This window comes from Neolamprologus multifasciatus, chromosome 22 (genome assembly GCF_963576455.1).
Source record: "Neolamprologus multifasciatus chromosome 22, fNeoMul1.2, whole genome shotgun sequence".
Classification (NCBI taxonomy): Eukaryota; Metazoa; Chordata; class Actinopteri; order Cichliformes; family Cichlidae; genus Neolamprologus; species Neolamprologus multifasciatus.
In genome coordinates this window covers 11,978,460-12,006,228 of record NC_140459.1, presented here as the reverse complement: position 1 = coordinate 12,006,228, position 27,769 = coordinate 11,978,460, and the positions used below count along the sequence as shown (strand labels likewise).

Below are 27,769 nucleotides of genomic sequence, written 5' to 3'. Positions count from 1 at the left end.
ACTTCAAGACATGTTGAGAAGGTAATTTATCCATTTAAATCAGCTGTGTTGGATCAAGGACACATCTAAAACCTGCAGGGACACCGGCCCTCGTGGACTGGGATTGGGGACCCCTGGCCTATAATATGTGAAACATGTCAAATGAATCCATCGTGAATGATATTAAGCCACAAACAGCATTCCTGTTACAAAGTAGAAGTCCCAGTTTTTAGCACAACACCCATTTTACCTCTGACAGTATAAATATATGACAGAAAAATAATGAAAAATCACAACAGGTCAGCTTTTAATGTAGCAAATGATCACATCTGAGAAGCTTTCAATGAATAACTTGATCATTTTCTGTAAGTTAACTCAGTTGTTTAATTGTCCACTTCAATAAGATAAAAAAAAAAATGACAACACAGAACGAGACCACGTTTTAATCTTAGTTCATTTTTGGTTTTGCACTACGTCTCCACGTTTCTCCAAAGACTTCCATCACTTGTTTTAGTGTCACATAAGCCTCACAACATCAAGTGTTGAGAGAGGAGGAGAGAGGATCCCTGGGCAACTATAGAGGACCCGTATTCATCTCTGACCCCGATATGACTGTTGAAGTGCTAAAGACCTGGATGCAAATCAGCGGAGCTCGGCTTGAGCCATTCTGGATTCCCAGAATGGCTCAAGTTACAAGAAGCCTTTCAGTGTGAAGTGTGTCTGAAGAGGGGAAAAATTATAAGAGGAAGAAGTGCTCATCAGACTCCTAGTAACTCACACTTGAGTGCAGTTGATTTCTGCATAACTGTGGGAGATTCTGATGTGGGAAAACATGAAGCATAAAGCGCTATGACTCTGATTCGTTTATTTTGGCCCATGTTTGACTAGAATATTCAAGAAGAAAAAAAACAAAACAAAAAAAAAAACCCACAAAAAAACTTCAGGGGTCACTTAACACTTTGCACTTCACATTTTTAAACACATTAAAATGAATTTGTGTCAGTTACTCTGCTGTACAGTCAAAAGAACTACAAGCCTCGTCAAAATCATCACATTAGCGGGGCAACAAAATTCTGCTTTCTCAGGAGGGGGATTATTAACTTTTTAAATCAAACGAGCTCCGAAAAACAAGAAGCATCTCAAGACCCACATCTTGTTCTCTTTTGCTCTCCACGGCTGGTTCTCCAGTCAGAAATACATAAAAACAGCATTTACAATATCCATATGTACAAATACAGAATGTATACACACACACCGAGACACATACAGTCAGGAAAAATCAAAGGACGTAATTTAAATCTGTTTTTTTTTTTTTTTTTTAATCATGTGTGAGGAGACCAAACTGCTGCTTTTCAATCCTGCATATTGATTTATTCTGCCCCCTTTTGTTAACCGTGCACCTCACACTCTTTAAAGTAGCTGATGTGGGCATGAAAAACAACCTAACCGGCCCATTTTTCCCCAAACACGCAGGGAACTACAAGGAACAAGTGGTGCGACAACGGCACGCGCCCCGAGGTGTAGGGCAGCTCCGACTACAGACAGCTTCACAGTGCGAAGGCAGTTTTTGTTAAGACAAATGTTTAGAAGAAGAAGAAAAAAAAAACAACAAAACAAAAGCATCCCACAGGGCCGCTTCTGTCTGTCGCCAATTCTACGACAACATCTCCTCCCTGTATTCTAACCCCTCTCACACCCTTCCTCTCTGTGCTTCAGGAAAACCCACTTTCCTAAAGACTGCTCCACCCAGCTTTCTTCTTCTGCAACACTGGACACCAAAAGACGAATAAGATCTCGCGACGTAGCTCACCCTGATCATGTAATACTGCCTCTTTATGCTCTCTGTGCATCCATCTACAGCTGTGTGCACACTGGGAGGGCTAACTCTGTGCTGCACTACTTTCCAGTGAACGTCTTGCATAAATAAAGAGCACGTGGACGAGAGGGGTGGGGCCGAGTGTCCTGAAGTGATCTGATATAGTGAGGAAGAGAAAAATCAAACTTCTGTATTCATGGTCTCAAACACAAACCTCCCTCTACCCCCTCCGGTTAGAAAATGGAACGCGAGTATGTGTCTGTGGCTCAGGTTAAGTGTGCGAGTTGTGTTTGCCGTTTTGTTTTTTTTGTTTAATGCGCCCCTCCCTCCCAGACATCAATAATCACTCGTGTGTCCGCCACCAGGTCTGCGTCACACGCTTAGCAGCCAGAAGAAGAAGAAGATGGCGACGAACAGGAATAGAGAGTCTTGCCAGTTGTTATTGCCGTTGTTGCCATTGCCGTTGCCGTTGCCCTGGTGGTCACCGACGTACTGATCTACAGGAAGAGGAGAAGGATTGTGAAGGTTAGTATAGCTGCGAGTGTTTATAGTTTGTTCCTCGAGGAAGTTTCCTTGTGCACCTCTGGACTGCATCTGAAGCCATTTTCAGGTTTCTCCTGCTCTGATCGTTTCCTGTGCCAAACTGACTCTGAGCCCACATGTCTTTAGTCTTCAGGGGAAGAATCCACTGAAGTTATTTTCGTCTCCTTTCTAGATCTATTTTAGCAGCCTGAGGCATCTGAGTTTTTTTTTTTTTTTGCAGTTTGCAGTTTTCTCATTGATAAAACGCAATGTGTACTGGAACATTCTGACCTCTAGAGGGCAGTGTTACTGCATGCTCACACAGCAAATCTTGCATTCATGGTACAAACTCCTGTGGAAAATTTTGCCACTAAAAATAAATAAATGTATAGCTTTCCAACTTCTGAAAAAAAAAAAGTGTTAATTTGTATTTTTTTGCTCTTGTGGTAGAAACGACCTTCCATACATCAGCACAAGAGAGACTGTGCTGACCCCCAGCAAAGAGAGACTGATGGGAAACAGTTTTCACTATAATGCTGGTCGATTTAAATTTAAAATACAATCTATTACAAGTGTCTGGAGATGAGTGACGGAGAAAACATGTGCTTTAAAATGAAACTATACTAAATCTAAGATGCAAAATTAAAGACCAATTAAACAGGTCCAGCAGTGAAACGTGGAGAAATAACAAGGAAGAAACTTTTAGTGTTTTAATCGTGGCTTAGGGGATTAATGCTGCTTAAAACCAATCATTTAGCACACTGATAACCTGAGGGCTTCAGACTCGCAGTCTTGTAATTATTCACACTGATGAGTCAATTTATTCAGGCCTGACCATGGATTTGCTAATGCTTCCATGTCCTACAACTATCATACGCATGCATGTGTAAATCCAAGGAAGAAAATCCAAACATAATTTTTGGATTTGCTAAAATTCTTTTGAGCTGGACTTTTACTAAACACACAGGCTCCTACAGAGAGCCTTGTTATACACTCAGTTTGAATGAATACAAAAGCACAATAATTAATATCTGTTAACGACAAAACTTTATATTATTTATATCTATATCTCTAGGCTGATATTTTCTGGGGTTCAGCTGTAACAGCAGAAGACTTTATTTCCTTTGTTTACCTGCTCTGTGGAAGGGGTCGTTGGCGTTGAAGACTGTTGTGAAGAAGCCGAAGGGGAACGCTCCGATGCCGAAAGACATGTGGAAGCCGGTGTCCCCGAAACCGCGGAACATCTGAGCGAAGAGAGAAACCCGGCAAAGAAGCTTTAATATAAGCTAAACTCAGCTTTTTATTTTAAAACCAGTGTGAAAATATAAACCAACTCACCCCGCCTCTGCTCTCAGGCTCTGTTCTCTGCCCCTGAGGCCGGGGTGGAGTTTTCAACCTGAAACAGCAGAAACAGTCAGAAAGAAGCTAACAACCAAAAAAGACACACACGCAGCAAAGACTCTGCTCACCTGGGGTCCTCCTGGCTGGAGCTCCCTCTGCCATACAGCGGGATTACTTTCTCTCTGCTGATGCCCGCCTTGCACACGGGACACTGCTGTCGGCTGGGCCGCGTCTCCAACCACTGATTAGGAGGAGCAGAGCAAGGAGAAGGATGTCAAAATGATTGCAATCCACGTCACACAAACCGATCTTTATTTGCTGATTCAACAGTGGAACCTAAGTGACGCTACCCACTGCATTTTCTAAAACTTTATTTACAGCAAGAGATGTGAAGCACAACATGTTTACAGTGGTGAGAAGTGAAGGAAGTGGCAGTAAGAGGAGGCATTAAGTACATTAGCATCTTTAAGCTGCATTAAATCAACCGACAGGTGCAGCTTCCACACTGAGCTTACATCATCACTCTGAACTGATTGTGCTGATTACAGGCCTCCTCTCAGGACTGTGGACATGCTCAGACCTTCACTGAGGTCTTCCTCACTGTGCTGTTAGTTTGACCCCCTTAAAATGAAGCCAATAATAATCCTGAGCTAAATTCTAGGAGCCCTTCCAGACTGTTTCAGCACAAAAAGCCCCACCCACCTGCTGTCCGAACCTTGTGGGGGGCAGCCAATCGAAAAAAGGTTTACTTAAATGGAAATCAGCTTATTTAAGAAAGCTGAGGAGCCTCATCAAGTTCCAGTATAATATAAATAATCGTCATTTTGAGCTCTGAATCAGGTATACTTTAAAAACAAATATCACAATTTTTAATATTGAAATTAAATGACCTTGAACTGCTTAATCAAGTCTCTAAAAGCCCTGTAAAAATACACTACAGGAAGTATGAAACACTCACCTGATGAAGACAGGGCCAGCTGTAAAGAGCGAGGAAAGAAAAGATTAATTTACATTCTCACAACAGCATCTTTTAGTTAAAACATCAACAGTAACTCCCACACTCCTGCAAACTTTACCTGAATATATAATGGATGAGTTCCAGAGGAGAGCAGAAATTTTAAATAACAGACAAACCTGCTCCTCAAAGGTGGCTGATTAAAATGCTCCCTATTGTTTGCATTAATTGGCTTCATCTGTTTTCAAGACTGCGGGCCAGGCCAACCTGCTGCTGCATTGTGGGAGGCCAGGATGCAGGTTTGGGGAGACGCCCCAACACTGAGGTATTTTCAAGACAAACAGTTCTCAAGTGCTGAATATTTCTTCATATTAACAGCTTATAGCTACTTCAAGGCCACGACAAACAACAGAAATAGTTTTTGTCACTTTGTGTCATCCACACAAAATGACCAACCTTGAATAAGAAAAAACATATTTACAGCCTGGTACAAAAAACTATTTGGTGGCTGCTGACAGAGGTGGATGTGCAAATACAGTAACTTTTGGCTTATGCATCCATCTTTTATATATGATCTGCACCACTGACATTCTGTCTCATTGGATACCAAAAAAACAAAACAAAACAAAAAACCCTTTAAATAGACCAAACTACCCACAGCAGACCTCAGCAAAGATAAGAGTCCTGGTGCACTCACATTAAAACACAGTCAATATATTTAAGTTAATAGCATGAGTTCTTACTTGAACCTTATTCAGCTGATAAATTAAAAAGTTGTTTAAAATATTGACCAGCTGTATATGACCTGATCAACATATTATACCATTAAAGATTTAAAAACAAAAACAAATTACTAAAAGTCTGATTTTCAACTTTCAATGCACCAAACTGCAGTTATCAAAACTACACACAGATTAATCATCACAAAGCCCATAACTAGGGATGGGTACCGGTATCATGGCACCGGTTCTGACATAAACGGTAGTAACCAGACCGAAAAGCAGCGCACATTTCGGTACTTTATTTCGGTGCTTTTTTTCCTGAGCTGTGATACACTTTGAATTCTAGCCAATCGTTTTACGTTTCCGAGGATAGTAGGCGGGTCCAGGTACGTACGTTCTTTTAGAGCAGAGCTACAGATTAAAAATGCCGAAGGCGAAGCAGTCAAAAGTCTGGCTGTACTTCACAGCAAAATATGCAAACTCAGCAGCCTGCAACAAGTGCTTTAAGCTGATACTGTGATACTGATACTGCCAAAGGAGGTAACACCTCGAATCCGATGAAACACCTGGCGACGCATAGCGGTTTTTTTTTTAAAAGCCGAAAAATGCGCCGTATTTGATAGCTTGCTGCAATACCTCACACCGAGCACATCTACTGCGGGTGTGGTGCCTGTTATCGGACCCGGAGCCCTGCCAGTGTAGCAGAAATGATGACGGATGATGATGGCAGCAGCAGCCGTTCTTCTCTGCGTGAGTAGCTTAATGTTGTTTGTGTGTAATTTACGTTGAGTAGGCTAACCACATTATTACATTAATGCATGTAAGGTGAACTAGCAAACATCATCATAGCTACATGCAGCTGTCTTCTTGTTTGATGGCAGATGCTCCTTTCACCCTGGTCAAAAAGGCTAAAATGACCAAAGAAAAAGTGGAAAACAGCTAAACATGAGAGGTTTTTGAACAAAGTTTGTGTTTTTTTCCATTGTTTAAGCACTGCTTCCAGCCAAGAGTGATAATATATATGCCCCATAGCTGCAGAAAAGGCTAACATTGTTATCTTTTTACAAAAAAACAGCTGAACATGAGAGGTTTTTGGACCAATTTTGTGTTCTCCATTCTTTAAGCACCGGTTTGAGCACCGTTTAAGCACCGGCACCGTTTCAAAAGTACCGGTTTGGCACCGGTTTCGAATAAAACCCAAACGATACCCATCCCTACCCATAACCTTGTTTTTTGGGTTTGTTTCTGGCCTAATTTATGTGAGCACACAGCAGACAAATATTAAATCTGTTGTTCATTTTCTTATTTACTGTCACAGTGGTGGATGTTCATATTAAATATGGGCAAAGGTTAAAATAACGAGCTCAGTGTTGTGCTGTGACTTTTACTGAAACGCAAGCTGAGAAAATGAACGGCAGATTGTCTAGCATGATGGTTTCCCATTACTGTTACAGACCACACAGGTTTATCCACAAAGGACAGAAGCAAACAGTAAGAAAAGCTGCTGGGCTCTCAGCTTGACAAACTTAAACTATTTTTACAATGACATGGACAAGCCCGTGAAATGAAGAGGTGCTTCAGATTCCACTTGAAGCAAAGTTAACCCCGCTTCCAGAGACAACAGGCAACTGTGGCCACAAGATGGCAGTATTTTAAAGGATGTTGCAAACAGGCAATGAGAGATGCTGTTTGAGATGCAAAGAGGGAGATCAGTTTCACTTCACTGTGCAAGCAGTGCTTTCCTTGCTTGCCCTGCTGGAACAGCACTCGCATTCCTCTAACCCCATTCATCTACTGTTTTAACCTTCTGTTTTTCAGGGGTAGCCAATCAGAAGAAAGAATCTTTAGTTGGTTTAAAGATTTCAAGAATAAAAAGTATAAAACTTAAAATTTCTCCTTGAAGTGAGCAAAACATTTTTCCACTGGCAATATTTATAAAGAAAACACAGTCAGTAGATTTAACTGTACCTGAAGTGTGCTGGAAAGGTGAAAACAAATTTCTGTGGTTAAAGTTTCCTCTAAGTGCCTCAACTGTTTTCTGTTTGTAAATCCTTTCTACACGCCAGAGATTCTTTGTCAGATAAACTGATAACGTTAAGTAACTAGTACAGTAGTACTTATATAATTCTTTTCTACTCTAACCCCAGTCATGCAGGGGAACAGGCAGGGCTTGTTTTTGACACCATAACAATTACATAACATTCACCGCATCAGGTGAGCCCAAATCAACACCTTAATGTGAACAAACTAACAACCAGCAGAGCCAATCCATAACACAAAACCCTGTGTTAATCTGCAAATCTTTACACACATGCTCAGACTTTCACAGCACGTCTCAGTGTGTACATTGCTTTAATACCAACTTTCAGATTGCTGCTGAGAATGACTTTCTCCTGAATACCAACAGCTGAACAAAGTGCAAAGCCAAAGTTAATAAAACAAACCTATCAGCTCTGACTAAGCATGTGGGCACACGTTTAGACAACCTGAAACTAGCTGCTTAATATCCAATAAATGGCAATGAAGCCAGAATGCAGACTATATGCTTCCTTACAGTACCACCTCAAGTGAGGTCACTTGAGTCTCATTTCATAACATTAAAACAAGAATGCAGCAATTAACAAAACAAAAAACCTACTTTGTGACAGCGGGAAGGAAAAACTTCCTTTTAACAGGAAGAAACCTCTGTCAGAACCAGGCTGACCAGAACCAGGCTGGGCTGAGGGGAGGGGAGGGGAGGGGGACAGGACAAAAGACGCACTGTGGAAAAGAGCCAGAGATTAATAATAATCCAATAATCCGTACGGCTCATTTCATGTAAAATTAACTTAACTTGGAAGACGGGGGGTCCAACTCCTAAAAGTAACCAATGAGTGTAGATTTATGTAGTAATTAAAAGTTGGTGGTTCCCAAGAGGGTTTGGGATGTCTCCAGTCAGATTAAGTAAAACCTAAATGTAACCATTTTATAATCATACCTTTATGTCAAACTCTTTAAGGTTTTAAATATGCCAACTGAAATGTGGGATTCTTTTCAGAGGTTTACTGGATAATATTAATGAGCATATTTATTTTTTTGATACATTTCTAATTCCAACTTGATGAGCTCTCATCCTGGAGGAGCAAATTCATTTGCTCTGCAGCCTGTGTGGACGACAAGTATGCTCGAGTGTGCGCTCACTCTGGGACTGTAAAGATGTCACACGCTCATTAACCTTGAAGTGTTATAAGGAAATTAACATCTCTCACACATAAATCTGGAAGCTGCACAGTGTATAAACTAGCAGGAGTCTACTGATGGAGAATCGGCCACACACAGTCAGAATGAATGCTCGGCTGATCAGGTGAAAGGCTGGGAGTTTCGTGTGGTTAAAAAAGATTAGATGTAGGCTTGCAGCGCTGATGCAACTTTAATCTAAAGGTGTTCTTCTATCCTTGCTGACGGTTTCATCATCGCCGTTTCATCAGGACTTCAGAGAGCAGAGGGAGACACGAGTAACACGGCAGCTAAATTACATCAGCATGTAACGAGGGAGCCTAAACACAACGCTGTAAGGCAACTGTGCCCCTAACTGTAGGGTTGTTTCTACTGATTAACAGAAAAAGTTACTGATAAACAAAAAAAGTTCAACCAAACTAAATTAAGCCTGACAAAGCCGGGCGAAGAGTGAGTTTGGTCGTTTTGGAAGGACCAAAATAGACAAACCTGCACCAGAATTGTGTAATGATTAGTAAGTTTCTTGTATTTCACGTCATGCAATTTGTACGAAACACTGTCACCTCACAGCTAGAAGGTTCTAGGTTTGAATCCACTGGCAGCTTCCTGTGTTGAGTCTGCACGTTCTTCCTGTGTTTGGGTAGGTTCGGCTTCCTCCTACAGTCCAAAAAACATGCATGTGGCCATGGAGGAGTCGTAGATAAAGCACTTGTCTATACAATATGTATGTATGCAAGTATGTACACTTAGCTGGGGTTTGTAGTCTAATGAGCTCTTAAAGGCCTTTTTAAAACTACAAGCCACATTTACCCTCCTCCCCACACATGCAATGTTTCATTCTATGCCTTTAGGTTTATCAGGGTTTCTGGTTCAGTCACCTGCAGACTGGAGAAGCCAGTGGTAGCTGGTCTGCTCTAGTTCTTGCCTGCTTAGATTTTGCATCCCTATCAGAATTTTCATTTCAAATAAAAGACAAAATAAAAAGTTAAATTACAGGTTGCTCCTATCATGTTATCTCCTGCGGATGAGGTGATATGATGGATCTTGGACAGTTAAAACACATCTGTTTTTATTTTCATGTTTGCTGCTGAGCTTTTCTCCAACCAGCAAACACCTCACCTGTGAAACAGAGAGAACAAACATCGCAAACATGTCACTGTGTAAGCCCACACAGGTCTCTGTTGCCAAAACACACTCATCCAGCCTTCGTGACTTAAAACTACAAACAGGTGCCCACTACGCTTTGACATCAGCTACGGTTCTGCTGGAAACGATTAGGATGACCGTTGGATTGGCCCTAATCCCACATTAACCTCAGCCAAGAGTCACAACTCATGAATGAAGCCACCACATCACTGAGCGTGTGTAAATATTCAACACAGAGTGGACTGAAGGTTGAGCCTTGTGCAAAGCCAGAGCCAACAGTGATGGAACAAACTAGAATTACAGCTGTTACCCAACACCTAATTTCAGTCTTTGATAAAACTTGTCAGCTATGCTGTTTTCTAATCTCAGGATTCTGGCTCACCGAGGCCATAGCTACAAGGCGTTTTCACTGCCCATTATGTGCATTCAGCATTTTGTGAACCTGATCTGAAAACTGCCCATGATCAGCAGGGAGGTGGAACACAGAAGTTAATGTGTCACCGGTCAAACCAGGCGCCAATTGCAGCTGTGAGCTCTGACTAGGGCTGGGTGGTCTGACCAAAAACTTGCATCACAGACTTTTTAACGACTCGTGTGGTTTCACAGTACGCACTTATCTTGGTCTGTTAAATCAGACATGAAACACTGAGAACTGATAATAATCCAGCTATGAAAGTGCTCATCAGCTGAGAGTCTGCGCTTCAATCCCAGACTGATTAATTTGAAATCCACTGTGGTGGTGTACATCTGCTGATCTGCTGATTCCAGAAACTTTATTCCCTTAAAATACATGGGATCACTCTTTAAGGCATTAAAAAGGCGGCTTAGTTCACGGGTTAAAGTTCAGCTACATGCTGAAGACAAACACCCTTCACAGAGTTATCTAATAGTCTCTTATCCCGTTCACAACCGACCGATTACCGGAGCGTCGAGGGGCGTGATTCCGCCGTTAGAAACAACCCAAGAGGAGGCCTAACAGGCGGCCAAACAAACCACACTAAGTCCGTGTTTGCGAAACAAATGAAGCCAGCACGTACCAGAACAGGTGTCCGCACAGACTGATGACGGCGTCCCTGGCAGTGTCCAAGCAAATGTTGCACTCGAAGGTGGCTCGATCCCGCTCCCGTTCGCTCTCCCCGCTGCCGCCACCCGAACCGTCGCGGTCGTTGCTACTCTCCCCGGCCGGGAACCCTCCTCTGCTGGCCGGCCCGCCGTCACTCGAGAATCGGTGATCCGCGGCCGCCATAGTGTTTATTTTCCAAACGAAGAAAGAAACGAAGCGAGCCAACCCGCGGCGGACAGACCCGAGCTAACGTTAGCTGTCAGCGGTAGCGGTTGCTGCTGTCACCGACCGAGCCGAGGCTGCTGTCTCTGCCCGAGAGACGACTTCCGTTTCCGGGAGAAACAGGACGCATGGGGCGGGCCTAATTTAAACACCACCGCCACAATAATAATAATAATAATAATAATAACAATAATAATAATAATAATAATAGTAAGAAGAAGATGAATTACTGACACGTACACCTTCGTCTCTAGCCAATCCTCATTTCGTTTGTGGTAGGAATATAGAAGCGATTTATTGAAACATACAAACAAACAAAAAAGAATCGCTTAATAGCTCTTTGGGAAACTCAACATTCTGGCAAAAATGCCATTTTATTTCCGTCAAACTCTTATTTTTGGCATTTTTCATAGACTCAGCTAAGGAAATTGTAATAAACTTTGTTGGGCTGTGAATAGCAACGTTATATGTAGACACAACACTGGTTCATCCTTTTTTTTTATCCTTGAATGATTCATAGCTCAGTGTTAAGTGGCTTAACTCACAGAAAACGTTCCTCTGAAAATAGTCAGGTAACGACTGAAATAAAAAAAAATAAAATAAACAGCTGCTTACACCACTTTAAAAATCACAAGAAAGTCTGGCTCCATAGAAGTAAAATATAAAGATATGAGTAGTGACTCGAGACTGCTGCACAGCATAAAAATGTAAACTCTAACGCCACAACAACAAAAACATTATTTATTCACTTTTACTCTTTAATGAACTTCATGAAAATAGGAAGAATATTTGCTGCTCAGAGAAAAATTATTAATAGCGACAGGCTGGAGGTCTTCTATAATTTAACCCAAATGTTTTACACTAACAACATACAAGAAAGAAAGAAAGAAAGCGGGAACTTTAGTCCTACATATTGTTTCCACTCGGACAGTTGAGGAGCACCGACCGTAAGCGTGTTGTGTACAGCGCACATGCTGTGTTCGATAATTCTAACGTTATAACGTTAACAGTATTTTCACGGTTAACGCGCGTCACTGACGGTTGTTTGTGTTTTAATACGCGCTCTACCGTCACTGGCCCGCCGCCATGAAGATTAAACGGCAGAAACAAGCCAAGAAGACGATCAGTTTCTACAAATACAACTTCGGCTTCAGGGAACCCTTCCAAATGCTCATCGATGGAACTTTCTGTCAAGCGGCCTTGAAGAACAAGATTCAGATCAAAGAGCAGATGCCCAAATACCTAATGGGAGAGGTGCAGTTGTGCACCACCAGGTGAGTGCATTCACCTCTGAGCACCCCCTCCTCCCCATCCACTACCCCCGGTCACTTTTTGGCACAACACTGTCATCATACACCTTTTAATAATATCTCCACATGTTCACGTTCAGCTGTGCGCTGAAGGAGTTAGAGACGCTTGGAAAACAGCTGTACGGGGCCAAGATCATCCTGCAGAGGTTTCAGGTCAGGAAGTGTCCGCATTTCAAGGAGCCGGTCTCAGCATCAGAGTGTCTGCTGTCCATGCTGGAAGAGACCAACCCGCACCACTACTTCGTTGCCACACAGGTAAATAATGAGACGAAAGTGGGAAAATATTTTTGAAAGCCAGCTTTGGGTGCTCCGATAAACCCCTGATTCCCAAAAAAACACAATGCAGCGATTTGCATTTTCTACCCACAGCTGAACATAGAAAACGTAGAAAATGCTTAGATTGATTCCTTTTACCGTTTTGTGAAAACATACTGGCTTATTTCGAATTTGATGGCAGCAACAAGTCTCAAAAATTGTTACAGGGACATGTTTTGTGTGTGTATCATGCCCTGTTCTTTTGACAACAACCTGTAAACATCTGGGAACCGAGGAGATAGGCTGCTGAAAACTTGTTTCCATTCTTGTCTGATTTGGGACTATAACTGCTCAGTGGAGCAGATGACAGATAAGTTACAGATATCTCCTTGGTCTCATTGTGTCTTCAGGACCACACAGTCACCACGGGGCTGAAGAAAATTCCAGGAGTTCCTCTGCTTTACATCATCCTCAACACCATTGTGCTGGACAAGCCCAGCCAGGCGTCCCTCGACCACGTCCAGGCCGTCCAGCTGGGAGAGCTGGTCAGCCCGGCCCAGCAACAGAGCATCCGGACCCTGAAGGAGGAGCAGGGAATTGGCCAGAAGGACGGAGAAAGGCGTGGGAAGAAGAGGAAGAGGAAACAGTCCAACCCCAACCCGCTGAGCTGCCTGAAGAAAAAGAAGAAAGGAGTCCCGACACCTCCGCTGAAGAAGACAGAGCAAGAGGGGAAGAGGAAGAGAAGCCGACACAAGAAACGAAAAGTGGAGGCAGAAGATGGCACAGCTGCCCCAGCAGCTGCTAATACATAAAACAGCAGGAAGACAGAGACTTCAACTTTCTCCATTCACCTGATTTATAGGTTTACTTTTTGATATGACTGCAGAGGAAAAAAAAAAGTTTATTACATAATATTTTAAAAATGCCATTTTGTAGTGGTATTTGTTTTATTTTGAAAAACCTTACAGGTAAGGGAATGAAACTGTTCTCAGACAACATCTTTATGATTTCTTTTATACAAAATCAAAAAAGCAGGTTTCATTACAGGCACATAGTTTAAAATATAAGATGCACTCAGACATTAAACAGTTTACCCTTTTTCTTTTTTTGTAGATGGAAGGGGATATCAAAAAAATGCATTTAGCTGTCTCTGGACACACTAACTTGTTTCCACGGTTGATATTTCGTGCAGATTAAATTTAAGCTGCAGTATTTTCTCATACCATGATGACTTACAGCAACAAAAGTCCATCCAGTTTCCATCTGATCCTGTCATCCAGCCATTCTAGAGATTAATAATGAAATCTTCTTTTAAATAAAAAAAACAATTCATTCTCTTTAGCTGCTATACAGCAATACAACAATAAATTAATACTATCAAAAGTGACACAGAGCACAACAACTTAATTGTCTTAATAAACAAGACAGTGCATCACTGTATCCATATACAATAAGGACACTGAGTAAAGTGAATCTGACCTCAAGTTATTTTAAGGATTTGAAAAAAAGTAACATGGCAATGAAAAGACATTTCACACAAATTGGACTTGATTCAAATATTTCAGGATAGCATGCAAGTATAGCAGACCACTCATGTTTTTATCTATAGGCTGAGGTCCCGAAGCTAGGTTTTATTAAACTGTGTCCCAAATCCACAGCACATAGTAACAAGGTCCAAGACAACGTGATGAAATGTCTCAATATTTCATATTTTATACTAACAGGCAATGATGGAGAAAACTTAATTCCTTACAAGTTTAGAGAGGAAGCAGCAGTTAAAGCAGTTGTTAAAGGTGTTCCCAGGCCTGTTTTATCAGAATATTAAATCTGAATCAGGAAAAGTGTGCATAATCATGGTGCGCTGAAAAAACAGGTGATTTTTACCCCTCAACCTGAAGGTTGATGGGGTATTGTTATCCCCTGGTCAGGCAGGCGGGCCTGAGACAGCGTGAACATGAGAAAAAGACTATATAAGATTTTCAAATTGATGCCCAAGATTTTTTTTACTAAAAGCTAGAAATTTGGTGAAATTTACTGAAAATTAACACAATTTAAATTGTTTAAATAGACCTTTGACAATACGCAATGAAGTTTAATCACTGTTTTGTCACTTTTACTGTCTTTCCCAATGCCGGTAAGAACACACCTTGAGTAAGAGAGCAGCCATAAATTAATGGTGCATAAATTATGCTCACTTTTAATGTTTCCGTCATGACCCTCCTGACACAAATCCTTCCAGAGAATTTGTGTCAGGAGGCTGGTAGCCATCACTATTTTTAAGTTTGCACAATCCTCAAATCCTGCTTAGAAATTAGTATGTTGTGTGGATTTGGGTCATGTTTATTTATTTTTTTTACTGACAGCAACAGCAACAACAACTTAGAGTCTGTAATACTTAAAGTGCTACTCTACAGCTGTATAATGATTAGCTGCTGGTTGAGTCTGTAGAGAACTACTATAATAACTGTTTAAATGTACTCTTGGAAACAGTGCATGCTCCTTCTTCCTAATATGATGGTGAGAGACTTCAGAAGTAAACCTTCACCTGCAGTAGCGAGAAAAATGGAAGTAACATGTTTGACTGACTGTAAACAAATCATTACACTGGACTCCATCACTTTGGTGAGACGCCAGCTAACAATGAGATGCAGGTGATCCTTTATAGTGATTGGGATATAAAGTGAGTAAATAATAAATATGTTCATTGTTTGAGTTCCAACTACGTTAGTCAGACCCACTTCCACTGAATCACCACTGCTTCACATCTAAATGATGCAAAAATGAAACCATTTCACAAACAAAACAATCTCAGCATACTTAAATAAGACTTGTGTTAAACTAACAGATAGTGCTGCTGACTAAAAGTACTGACCTCCGAGCAGTTTTTTTCTTTAAAAGATTAAAATGAATGGGTTTTTTAGACGATGTGGAAGCGAGGCCCTGGCGTAGCGATGATATCACTGTAAGGCTCCTCTTGGACGAGCTCTACTGCCTGCTGCTTCTTCAAGACCAGAAAGCTGTAGAACTTGGCGGCTGCCTGCTTCCTGTTGTTGTTCCTGCACAGATCCAGCAGGCTGACCGACTGGGCACCGGTTTTAGCCATCACCCTCTGTGATGCAGTGACAAAGAGTGTGAGCAAGAGGAAGCCTGTCATTTTGCATACTTTGATATGGAAATGGATTTTAAGCTCATGCAAGGTACATCTACTTATACGATGCCAGTCGGTAGTGTTAATATTACCTGATGCTGTGGAAATCTGCAAATATATTGAGTATGGAGCTTGCCTCTGGCATAAAAAAATGCCATCCACAAGCAAAACTGTCGGGCTATTACCTAAAAGTTTTATAATATAAGATAATAACCCAAAATCTCAACTGAGCTCTGCCTGAAGTCAGACTCACAGGCCTGACCTCACACACTCATGCTCACTACTCACCACTAGGGGGCATATTACTCAAATCTTCAAATATACTCCAAATACACTTAGTATAAGTATACATTTATTGTCAGCAAAGTTTCCAAAACGTAAACCTAATCAGCACTTTAGCAACCTTGTAAAACAGCAACAGTGAGCATTAAATATGAATTAAAAATCTGACCCTTTTTATTGTAAGTATTGACTCAAGCATTGATTATCTGTCCCACATTGTTAGAAGGAAAAAAAAGGTTTGCAAAACCCCAGAGTGTGTTTCTGTGTGTGTATGAGGCTACTGCGAGGTTTTTAATAGATGATGGCTTGCAGTCTGGCACAGGCCCTCCAGCAAATTTGTACTTCAGTTCTGTATGAAAAACTTTATTATTGTATTAGTGTGTCTGTATTTATAACCAAACCAATTAACCAGCATCCCATCCTCTCATCCAAATATGGGAAAAAAAGCCTAAAGTTAAAGTTTCACAATGTAGATTTCAAAAATCCAAAGGGATAGCATCCTGATTGTGTCTATGGCCACAATCCTAAATTATCTATGTCATCTGTAATCTGTAAGTCATCTGTAAAATGACAGCTGTGGCTGATTTAAACAAAATAAGTCATAAAAACTTGTATTGGTGGTCTTTTGACATAATAATCAAACTGAATCTGTGAAATTAATTTTTATTTTATGTTATGCACTTTAAGATGTTTCATGTTAACTCCTTGTGAGTCTAGTTGGACAGTTGTCATGTTTTACATCTTAATTTTAAATCTAAAAAAACAAACTTGACACCATTAGACTAGAAACAATTCCACTTCAGAGAGGATTCATATGGTTTTCTACTGCACATGAGTATATTTTGAAAAAAAAAAAGGTAAAATAAAAGCACATAAGTTTGTTGTTTCTTCATACAACGAGATGTCAGTCTCCCTTCTTAAAGCACGCAGAAACATCCAGGGTGTCTCAGTGTGTGGATCTGAGTTCAGATATTTCTATAAGTTGTACCAACAACTTATCACTCTGCTGTTTTCTTATCTGGTAAGATGAGATCACATACATACCTGGAGACCATGAAGCATTTGCTGGGTTCTTTTGTTCCACCTCCTCTCCTCCTGGTCCTGGTCTCCTCCCTGCGCCTCCTCCTCCTGACATAAATACACATGAATCCTTATACCAACTTACAGATAAATAAACTACATAAAAATGAGGTTGCTTATTTACTCTGAATAAATGAAAAAGGTGTGCGAAAAGTGAAGAAGCAAGGTTTGGGACTCTTTATCTCACCTCTTCATCAGAGTCATCATCATTCTTCTTCTTGTCCTTGTCAGTGAGCAGGTCAAGTTCTATCAGCTGGCTGATGTTGGTGGTGGTTGTTTCCTCCGGGGGTACCTCCACAGTGGATGCCTCGAGCTGTTGGGGTGCATTAGATGGTCTCGACCCCTGCTGTTGCTGTTGCTGCTGTTGGTCCAAGGCCCCCATCTGGAGTGAGGAGGGGTCAGAGGACACATCAGAGAGACAGAAAAAGCGCAATGTGACAAACTCTGAAAAACGTGTACTCACAGGGAGGGCTGGCTCTGTGTCCTGGGCCTTGCGTTTCAGGCCTCGTTGGGAAGATGGAGGTGGCATGACCGACTCATCCAGGGTTGTCCTGCTCCCCTCTACAGCTGAAGTCTGCAGCACGCTGGCCTCTTCCATGATGGTCTGGTCTGGAAGAAAAATCCAGAACATATTTTGTGCTACCTCAAATGAACACTGGTGGGAAAACCATGGACATCAACTTATAGACAATGTAAATTTAAGACCAAGGCACATAAAGAAATGGAAAAATGTAATGACTTACAATTTCAACTTTGCTGAAGTTTTCACAAATGTAATCATCCTTAATAATCACAAAAAAATATTTTCATAGACTGTATGTAAAAGATTAATGTAGCAAAGTCCATATATAAGATGTAATGAATGATGGGGCAGATCTTACTGTGGAACATGTTTCAGTTTAGCTTATTTCTATAAAGCTCTTATCTTTGTTCTAGATGTCTTGTTCATGCATTTGTATGAATTTTGTTATTAAACGCTTGCATTTCACGTTAAATGTCTTTACCGCCTGTCTTATTTTACATTTGTTTTCTTAAAACACTTTGCAATGTATGTCTGTGAAAAATAATATTTAAATAAAACTGCAAATAGAGACCATAATTTACTAAATTAATTTCAGTTTGAGGCACTTTATGTTTACTTCATTTTTCAGACTTTTGAAGCTATTCTATCTTTTATATGGAGTCTGTTTCTTACCCATGATGTCTCTCTGTTGGTGGCCTGTTGTTTCCTCTCTTGGCACTTCGGGGTTCTCCAGATCTTTGAGAAACTCATCCAGACTGTCGGCTTCTCCACCTTTCCTCCTCTTCCTCAGTTCGTCTGGGACTAATGGTGTCAGGCATCTTGTAAACATCTAGTGAGGGTAAACATAGAGTCAGTGTTTGTAATGTGTGTGGCCGTGACCACTACAACACTGTGCACAAATGTCCCTGAATGACATCCGTTACCTTGAGCAGTCTGGCGTTCCATAGAGGTTGAGCTGGAAGGGAGAAAAGCTTCTCGACTCCTCCCGTCTCCTTCCACATCATCAGTTTCTTTGTGGGCGGAGCCAGATCCAGGGTTGTGACGATGTCGGAGTAATCAGAAAGCTGTGCACGAATAGTTTTACTATCCAACTCCTTCACGCTGTCTACAATCAGCTTCCTCTTACGCTTTGCCTTGGTCTCCTTCACTGTAGATCAGGAAGACAAGGGCTCGTTTTAGTGCTTAATGATATTTACCTCAGGTAGAGCAAGTCATCTGCTAATTGGAAGGTTGGTGATTTGATCCCTAGCTGCTTCAGTCTGCATGCCAAATATCCTTGTGCAAGATACTAACTAACTGCTCACAGATGCATCCATTGGAGTTATGAATGTGTGTGAATGTGAATGAGGCAAGTTGTGCAAAGTGCTCAGCTAGAGAAAGGTGCTATATAAGAAACAGTCCATTTACCATTTCATTGTAGAAACAGGACTTTTATTATCTTGCTGATCTGGTGCATTTCAGAGCATTTGAGTTTTTGTTTTAAAATCAGTTTTAAGTTAGTTTCCAAAATAGCGTATTTCAATTTGGTTTTCATTCGTTTGAGTGTTAGCTTTACTCTTATTTATTATTATAATATGAAGGCTATTTGTCAGAAGCAAAATTTAAGATACTGTCCAAAACAACATGAACCATTTGAAATCAAATCACATTTTTAATGTTGCCGACACGTGAGGCACTTTGCACCGTGCCTAACATCACACACGTCATGTCAGATTAGTCTGCTGAGTGTGAATAACTGGAATGTGGTTACGCTTTGCTCCGGTCAACTGGTTAAATGCCGGCTGACTCTGACACGTATAACCGCTCATTTTCTAGATCACAGCACAACAGAATCATGCTCATTAGCACGGCTGTCATCTTTCTTACGTTCCTGTTACAGAGAGCGAGAGAGCTGCTGAGTAATTAGAAAAAAAACAAAAACAAAATTAGCTGGATTACCTGTAATGTCGATGGGCTCCAGGGCGAAGGTTTCTTCCTCGTTGTGGACCAGAGTAGTTTGCTCTGCCTGGTCAGTCATAGCTGGTAGGGGCTCTGTTGGGCCTGAGTCCGGACTATCTGGGGCTCCCGCTAACACCACACACATACACATCATATTAGATCGGCATTTCATGATAATGACACAACTACATTGTAATCTTTACTCTCCGTAACGTACCACACTCTAACTAAAGACTAAAAAATATTCTATTTTAGCCCTGAGGAGTTTGTGAAACTGACCTGAGAGAGCATCAAAGTCATCGTCATCGTCTCCATGGTCCTGGGGCATCATCACACTCTCTGTGATGGCAGGAGGGTCGTCAAAGATGCCGCCTCCATCCTCGTTACTCAGCAGCTTGTCCACTACACAGAAATACAAGAAAAGAAAAAGTACACTTTTTCATCCACTAGCCAGACGAAAACAGCGTCATCTACAGATGTCATTGAGTAAATAAAATAATCTGTTTTTAAATTTAGTGTTAGCTCTTACCCAGCATTCCTCCCTCATTGCTCTCCATGGGGTTGTCTCCAAAGTCATCCTTGTACTGGTCATCATATTCCAAATGGTTGGACTTATCAGCCATCTGATTAGCACCACCCTCAGCCTCCAGTAGCAAGTTCGAAGCTGATGCTCCCATAATGTCTACCTCAAACGCGCTCTCCTCTCGCATCATTTCCCGGTCATCCATCCCAAAGTCGGCTGCATGAAAAAACAGTGAGGAAGACAAGGAATCAGCCTCGAAACAAAGTGTCACTAAAGTACTGAAATGTGGTTTTACATGGGTGTTTGGATGTTGGTGTTTAATTGATCAAATCCTACATAAAGATAAAAAAAAAACAAAGTACCAAAATCATTGTCCTGCAGCAGGTTGAGGTTGCCCACCTCCTCTCTCATGGTGATTTCCTCCACTCTGCTCTGGTTCAAGTTGAACTGCTGAGCCACATCAATGTCACTGTGCAAAACACAACACACTGTCATTTAAATGCTGTTGTTAATATATTTTGGGACTCTGAGGGGGTGGCTAAGCATGTGGGCCGTGTACAATACAGACAACAAGTTTACACTACCTTACACGATACCATTTTTATTTAATGGCTGTGATCTGCACAGCTTATTTTGCACAACAACTTTGTTCTTTGTAGTCTTATTCTGCATTGTGCTCTCTCAGGAAGACTGTAGGACTCACTCTAAGTCTGGCAGTGGCTGGTCAAAATCATGAAACTCCTCGGGCAGAGTGATAGCGTTGTACGCTGCTTCTCTGTTCTCCTCTGGAAGATCCACCACACCTGAAACAACACGAGGTAGAAAAGCAGCTTTAGAGTATGTGACACATGCGTAGTTAGCATGTGCATCTAGAGTATCAGAGACAAAACAGAGTCAGGGTGAATAAGATGCTAAACAACTGAAACGTTTATACATGTGAGGTAACAAAACAACAGCAAACGATTTAAATAAGTTTGAACTAGCATTACATACATAAAGGTAGAAAATAAAGAAATGATTACTCATCTCTATTTCTTCATGTAAAAGTAAAAAATCTGTACTGCTGCAAATACTGTAGTGTATAATCACTGTATAATCTCTCCAGTGAGCTCTAAGTCTACCCCAGGGTCCCCTTCCAGTTGTGCACACCTGAAAAAGTCCAGAGGCTCTTTCAGGGCCCTAACTGCTGCTGTATGAGTACGTATTTAATATGGTTTTTGGAAAGCCTAGTTTTGATTTATCTGCTGTTCCCAACCTGGTCTAAATGCCATCTTGATCTTGATGAAGGCCTCATTACAGTCTGCCAGCAGGTATTTGGCCTTCCTGTGGTAGATTCGCACCACCCCCAGCAGCAGATGTCCTGAAGTCCGTAAAGCCATTTTTACCTGTAAAAAAACAAAGACATACATTTAGTAATACAGTAACTTCTGTCTTCTACATAAACTGTGTCACTTCTTCCACATGTGGGAAACAAAAAAGCAGTCTGTCTCACAACCGATGAGTTCTGCTATATAAATAAAATGAACAATTCTGTACTATAAAGAAATCCTGAGAGAAAATTAAACCAGACTAATATATAAAAAAAAAAAAAAAAAAAACCAATAAGGACCTACAATGTAATTACAGGATGACTGCATGAAGGTAGACACTGAAACCTAATAAGAAACAGCCACATTTTACAGCAGGGATTGACCAATGTGGCTTTTTCAGGGCTAATACCAACTATTAGCAATCAAGGAGACCGATAACCAATTTATGGAACTAATAAAGAGTGTTACAGGTTCTAATTACATGCAGTAATGGGGTAATCACTTTATCACATGGGAGCGGTTAGAAAGAAAAAGACAAAAACTGTGTGCCAGAAGCTTCATGGCATGGGTTTCCATGGCAGCGCAGCTACTGTAAGGTTAATTGATAGGTGCCCCAGTGCCAAATAGTAATATCAAATACTATATATAGAAATTAATTGCATGTCACTGCAACAAAGTTTATTATTCAGGATTTTTAGAGTAATAAGGAAACTTGTCACTGAGGAAAGAGCACAACTTCAGCAATTTCTGCTGCCTGAACTCTGTTTCTTTAATTTACTGTAGCTGCTTCAGACTGACAGATTTTAGTGGAAACTGTGTTAAAAAATGGAAAATCCATAGTGTACAGTAATTAAAGTCTGTTGGAGTTAGCTGTGGAAGCCTGAGAAATAACCTTGGGTGAGATGATGCTCTCCACGCTGCTCTCCAAATTGCACTCAAAAACATGTGCCTTGGTCAGCTTCTTGTCCCAGTGGGCCGCCAGCCAGATTTTAGCCAGCGGCCCACGTTTGCTGAGGACAAAGTGTGCGTAAAACATCGTCTCGATGCCTTCTCACCACAAGGGAAAGGGGAAGTGGGGGATGCGTCAGGCCTAGAGAGAAAGAAAAAAAAAAAAAAAAAACAAAGAGAGAAACAGTACAGTGCACATGACTGAAATCACCACTATGAAGGGGTAAACTATGTAGGGATGTTGAAAAGAAAAAAACTGATTGGGTTATCTTGATAAGCATATAGCAAGGTGCAAACTGATTAACTGAGACTTTTTGAAACCACTGCCTGTGATTGGAGCAGTCCCAGTGTCACACAGAGTGCAGATACAGACTGCAGATGCATATCATCTAACCTGCATGCATAAAATCCAGAGAAGGCAGAGAATGAGCTGCTCATTTTATCGCTCTCATTTACATCCATCAGCCAGACAGTTTTTCTTCTGTTAGTTAAGTTTTGCTAATATTAGTTCAGGGGAAAAAGCCTGAACCCGATAGCCTGCTGCCACCTGACTGCATAGATCAGAGACTATCTCACAAAAAAACCACAGTGCTTTCGACTTTGTGACAGTGTGTCTAATGTAGTGGTATACAACACTGGGGCTCCACAATGTAGAGTACTTTCCCTGTTCCTTTTAATCCTTTACAAACTGGACTTCAGATACAACATGGACAGTTGTTGTTGTTGGGTATATATCAGAAGGGGACAACTCGGAATACAGGGAGGTTATTACCAATTTCACTGAATGATGTGCAAAAAACTGTTTTTGAATAAGCTCCAGCAAGACAATGGTGACTGACTTCCTCTGCAAGGTGACACAGTTTACACCAGTAAACATTCAAGGCCTGGAGATTAAGACTGTGTCAGCCTACAAATACTTGCATGTTAATCTTAATAGCAAAGTGGATTGGTCACATAATACAGATGTCCTGTATAAGAAAGGCTAAAATCGTCTGAGGCCCTTTGTTGTGTTCAGGATGCCGTTAAGGACCTTCTGGGACACTGTGGTAGCTCTTTAATCTTCTATGCTGTGGTCTGCTGGGGATGGAGGAACTCAGAGAAAAACTACTAAAAAAAAACTTGTGAGGAGCCCTGGCTTTGTTGAGGGCTGCTCCTTGGACTCCACTAAGGAGCTGGGTGAGAGAGTAAACTTTCAACATAAGACTTTACGGTACAGTCAAATTAAAGAAATGCACTGGTCTGTGCAATATTTTAATATTGTATAATAATATAAACAATAATATTCATACTTAAACACTGATTTCTCCTAAATATTTTACATTTTACATATATTCACTTATGTGTGTGAATTTTTGGTTTGTTTTCTACATTTTAAGTAATAGGTAATACTTGGACACAAACAACAGTGGAACCTTATTTTACATGTTTAAAATTTGATAAGATATTTATCAAATCATTTCCATGAATTTAGTGAATTATTTTAGCAAAATCCCTCATTTGTGTCAACTCAACTAGCAAAAATGTTTGTCACTGCAGAGGGAAAACTGTAAACTTTTATTTAATGTCTTTTATATTAATTACTAATTTGTAATAATAAACAAACAAACAAAACAGTGATAGCCACTTGAGCGATTAGGACTCTATAATTATTAAGGATCTGTAATATAAAGGATGTCAATTTCATTTTACATAGTAGGTCAAAATTGGGACACATTATAGGCTAACAGCTCATTTACAACAGTTTAAATACAAGAAAATATTTTTGGACAAATATCAGAAATCACTTTGTTACTTTATGTTTGACACCTCTGCTCTGGGCAATGTGTCATCGCAGATAATTTTACAGTAAACGCAACATTTTAACAAAGGAGCAGTAGTGTTATTTAACCTAATTGGCCCCTTTTATTTATGGCTAATTATATAGCCTGTTAGGTGTATACCCGCACTTTACCGTGAATACTGTAGAAATGACCTGCAGCTACACCGTTAGCCAGGACAGTCATGATACTGAAGGATGTAATGATTTAATAATAGAAACAACGTGCAGCACATGCAGGATGACTCCAATCAAAGTGCTGGCCCAAATGCAGATGTTATACTGTTATTACCGGGAAACACAGCGATCCTGTAACCGCAGACAGAAGAAGACCGGGCAGGTTTTATTTGACCGTTTTAAATGAGATGTCCGTTACATCGTTGACGCTCCCTGCATCCCAACAGGTGATGCTGCAGATAAGCTAGTATTAGCAGCTGTCTTTCAAAAGCACCGCAACGCTAGCCCCGTTTTCTCTCTTTTATTTATTTATTTATTTATTTATTTAATTCCACACAAATCTCATCTTCTGTTTACGCTAGACATAAAATACTCACCGGTTAGCCGTCTGGCGCGTTTCTGTTTTTGCCGGCCGTGCCGTCGCTGCCGTTGGTTGGGGGTTATTTTTTTCCCCGGTACCCCTCCGCCTCCTCTTCCACTAAAACAAACAAGATGGCGTCCCGTCCCCGTCAGAGAGGCAGGACGCTCTGAGAGCTCAGCAGGATGCAGACGGTGGTGCTGATGAGGGCAAAGAGAGGGAGGGAGGGAGATGCTCCGTTACCTATGTGCCGCATACAGATCCTTAGAGCCTATATGATGTTTATAAAACATCATCAAACTTGTAATGATTCTTTTTCGTCAATAACAAGACAAGAACATTAAACTTTTTCTGTCTTTACTAAGACAATTCCATCATTAATAAGAGGCTCACGCTCCATATTTACTTTTAAGGAAATAGTATTGGGTTTTGTGTTTAATCATTTTTGTTTTCTCTGTTCTTTTTAAAATAACAAGTGAAAAAAAAGTTTATTTGGTTTTCATATATACATATCTGTAACTGTAACATACTTGAAAAGCATCCCATGTGAACATTTTATTATCATTTTAAATTATCAACCATTGGTGCAATTTATTGATCTTGAAGGCGAGGTTAACGGTCAAATGTGACATTGTATGTTCGATCTTCATAAGCTATGCTCTATATGTTAATAATTATGCACATCACACTTGTAAGAATAATATTTTCTCATTAATAAGATGTTTTGTCAATTTTTGACCAATAAATCGTTAAGTTGGCCTTGAAGTCCTCAGTGAATTTTACCTGCCTAATTTGAACTAATTGTTAACATGATCCCACTAATAAAACCCTACAATGTTTTATTAGAATTCATTCAAAACTTTCTGAGCTATCATGTTTACAGACAGAATGACACACACATGATCTACACTGACAACATGTTGAAAAAGAGTCTAATTTCTTTCTTTCACTGTGTTTTAACCTCCTAAGACCTGCACTCCTTCACGGCATGCATTTTTAATTTCTCTTTGATATTTGGGCATATTGGGGCCAGATGAATGTAAAAACAAAGAATTACCAGATTTTTTTTTTTTTTTTTTACCTTATTTTTGTTTTGAAGAAGAATAAGAGCTACATATGAGGATATTTGTTTAAAATTTTGATAGAACAGTAGCAGTATAATGTCCTCGTAAGTGGATATCAGGCCCATGTAGAGCAAAATTGAGTATTTTGGTCTAAATAAACCCTAAATGTGATGTCCACATATGTGGACACCAGGTCCTAGGAGGTTAAAGCACTTTGTTACATTAAGAGCTGCTTTGGTCCACACTCATACAGCGGTCCCGTTAGGGCTGCAGTAATTTTGCTCTTGTGACACTTGGACAGCTCAGCTGACAGCAGATGTGAGCTCTGCACTCCCTCGGGCTGCTGCAGCATGCTCGATCACACATATCGGGGAAAGGGAAAATGAGTTAGTCACATGTTGTCTCAGGTCAGGCACATGAATCAGAGTTAGTTTAAGATCAGTTTACAAATACAGGGATTTAGCTTCTGTGTGTGTCCTTTTTTCTTTCAAGTTTCTCATGTGACTTTCTGCAAATAGCTGAAGGTACCAGCAGGAGGCAGTAGGTGAAAGGCAGATTTTTACTTGTAAATGAAGCAGAAAAGATCACCTAACTTTTCAGAATACAGCTAATGAAGTAATAATAAAGCAGTGTGTTTGCTTTAATAATTTCAGTAATAATAATGCCATATCTTTAAAAAAAAACGGTCCAAATCCAACTCCTTTGAGCTGTCTGAAAAATTCAGATTTTAATTTTATGGAAAATTGTCTAGATATCTTAGTGTTTAAATGACACTTAAATCATACTTATTTTCCATCTGTGAAATCACAGTTAAACAGTCTGCAGAGGAGGACTGCAGAGAGGAAGTTTTTCAATTCATTACAACGATTTATTTATTTTTGATGGATATCCTTAAAATTTAATGTTCTGCCTAGTCAAGTGGAAATAAAGACGTTTTCGTGTTTTGAATCCATGGTGGGGGAATTTGTGCTTCAAGCTAAATCTGAAATTAGAATACTCACAAGATCAGTGGGGGAAAGAATTTGCCTAGCATGGCTGAGCTGACATAAATTGACTTTATGCGAACAAACTGATCATGATAAACAATGCTCACAAAAAATTATAATCCTAGTCTTTGCACTTGTACTAGACAATTTCTGCTTTACCTTTTTGTTAACTGATGAATGAAATGATATTTAATAGTCCACCTCTTTATTTTCTTGATAAATGTTTATATTAATTACTCCACAAATAAAAGTTTTATCCCATGGATTAAAAGGAAACATGATTGGCAATAAAAGTCAATGTACTGCATGTGGATAGTAAAAAGTATGCTGTAGTTAAACGTTGCACAACATAATGTATTTGTATTTTTAAAATTGCTTTATTTTATTTGAATATGCACCAGGAATGATACATATTAACTTGCTGTATTTAAACAGAATACAATCAATGTAGTGCTGGTTAGCCCTTTAACACAGAATATAACAATACAAATATACGATGAAAAGAAAGTACAAAGGGAAACTTGACTGGGAGCATCATCTTGAAATACTTACTTAACACATTTTTACACACACAAAAAAATACATTTTTTGGTGCTTTGTAGCTTGCACAGGAAGTGTGTGATAGTCCAGTCTTTTAAGAAGAAAGGTGTGGACTTATTCTTTTAACCAAAGATTTTATTGGCAGAACTCAAACCAAGTCAGGTCTCTCAGCAACTTCAGTGTTGCATTTTTACTCCCAACTACTGGAAGCAGCCCATCCAGTCTTAAGGAACAATTGGCTGACATGTGCTCCCTGGGCCTTCCAGGCTGTAAATTCTGCCCCAACTGCTTTCTTCCCATAAAAATAACCTTATTTCCCTATGAGTGATTTCGTTTTTTGTAACAATAAACAATAAGTAAATAATAAATAATCTATTTTTTAAATGGTAATCATACATTTTTTCATATGTGGACTTACTAATCCTGTGGAGCCACCTGGTTCAGAACGAGGAAGTCTTGTATCTTTATTTTGAATTAATATACAAGATAAAGTCAGCGGAAATTCTCTCACATTGTTTCTTTTAATCTA

General features: G+C 40.2%; 3 protein-coding genes across 4 annotated transcripts; 1 reads left to right on the top strand and 2 right to left on the bottom strand.

Annotated features, from left to right (window-relative positions):
• Positions 1–262: 262 nt before the first annotated feature.
• Positions 263–11,098, bottom strand: rnf5 (ring finger protein 5). The gene is made up of 6 exons (XM_085147457.1): positions 10,735–11,098; positions 4,617–4,635; positions 3,787–3,899; positions 3,656–3,713; positions 3,450–3,561; positions 263–2,292 (listed from the first exon to the last, which is right to left on the bottom strand). The coding sequence occupies exons 1-6, from the start codon at positions 10,941–10,943 to the stop codon at positions 2,168–2,170; spliced, it is 636 nt and encodes a 211-aa protein (XP_085003583.1). The 5' UTR covers positions 10,944–11,098; the 3' UTR covers positions 263–2,167.
• A 386-nt stretch (positions 11,099–11,484) lies between these two features.
• utp23 (UTP23 small subunit processome component) lies at positions 11,485–20,258 on the top strand. The gene is made up of 3 exons (XM_085147456.1): positions 11,485–12,256; positions 12,373–12,547; positions 12,958–20,258. Exons 1-3 carry the CDS (start codon positions 12,069–12,071, stop codon positions 13,357–13,359), a joined length of 765 nt encoding a protein of 254 aa, XP_085003582.1. The 5' UTR covers positions 11,485–12,068; the 3' UTR covers positions 13,360–20,258.
• Positions 14,912–24,828, bottom strand: rad21b (RAD21 cohesin complex component b). 2 transcript variants are annotated; one of them, XM_085147454.1, is made up of 14 exons: positions 24,670–24,828; positions 22,244–22,441; positions 21,297–21,426; positions 20,745–20,844; positions 20,404–20,510; positions 20,048–20,257; positions 19,798–19,920; positions 19,519–19,647; positions 18,504–18,727; positions 18,253–18,409; positions 17,521–17,666; positions 17,245–17,439; positions 17,022–17,105; positions 14,912–15,656 (listed from the first exon to the last, which is right to left on the bottom strand). In XM_085147454.1, exons 2-14 carry the CDS (start codon positions 22,385–22,387, stop codon positions 15,465–15,467), a joined length of 1,941 nt encoding a protein of 646 aa, XP_085003580.1. In that variant the 5' UTR covers positions 22,388–22,441; positions 24,670–24,828; the 3' UTR covers positions 14,912–15,464. The 2 variants fall into 2 exon arrangements, with proteins under 2 accessions (XP_085003580.1, XP_085003581.1); XM_085147455.1 differs by lacking the exon at positions 24,670–24,828 and adding an exon at positions 23,100–23,590 and having other exon boundaries at positions 22,244–22,890.
• Positions 24,829–27,769: the final 2,941 nt, after the last annotated feature.

Excerpts from the sequence above, each read along its gene's own strand:
- rnf5 (XM_085147457.1), bottom strand. The coding sequence starts at position 10,943 with ATGGCGGCCGCGGATCACCGATTCTCGAGTGACGGCGGGCCGGCCAGC. Across the intron at positions 3,714-3,786 it reads TCCAGCCAGGAGGACCCCAG|GTTGAAAACTCCACCCCGGC; the intron begins GTGAGCAGAGTC and ends CTGCTGTTTCAG. Across the intron at positions 2,293-3,449 it reads CGACCCCTTCCACAGAGCAG|ATCAGTACGTCGGTGACCAC; the intron begins GTAAACAAAGGA and ends CTCTTCCTGTAG.
- utp23 (XM_085147456.1), top strand. The coding sequence starts at position 12,069 with ATGAAGATTAAACGGCAGAAACAAGCCAAGAAGACGATCAGTTTCTAC. Across the intron at positions 12,257-12,372 it reads GTGCAGTTGTGCACCACCAG|CTGTGCGCTGAAGGAGTTAG; the intron begins GTGAGTGCATTC and ends GTTCACGTTCAG. Across the intron at positions 12,548-12,957 it reads ACTACTTCGTTGCCACACAG|GACCACACAGTCACCACGGG; the intron begins GTAAATAATGAG and ends TTGTGTCTTCAG.
- rad21b (XM_085147454.1), bottom strand. The coding sequence starts at position 22,387 with ATGTTTTACGCACACTTTGTCCTCAGCAAACGTGGGCCGCTGGCTAAA. Across the intron at positions 20,258-20,403 it reads GCTGCAGGACAATGATTTTG|CCGACTTTGGGATGGATGAC; the intron begins GTACTTTGTTTT and ends TTTTTCATGCAG. Across the intron at positions 18,410-18,503 it reads GGAACGCCAGACTGCTCAAG|ATGTTTACAAGATGCCTGAC; the intron begins GTAACGGATGTC and ends TACCCTCACTAG.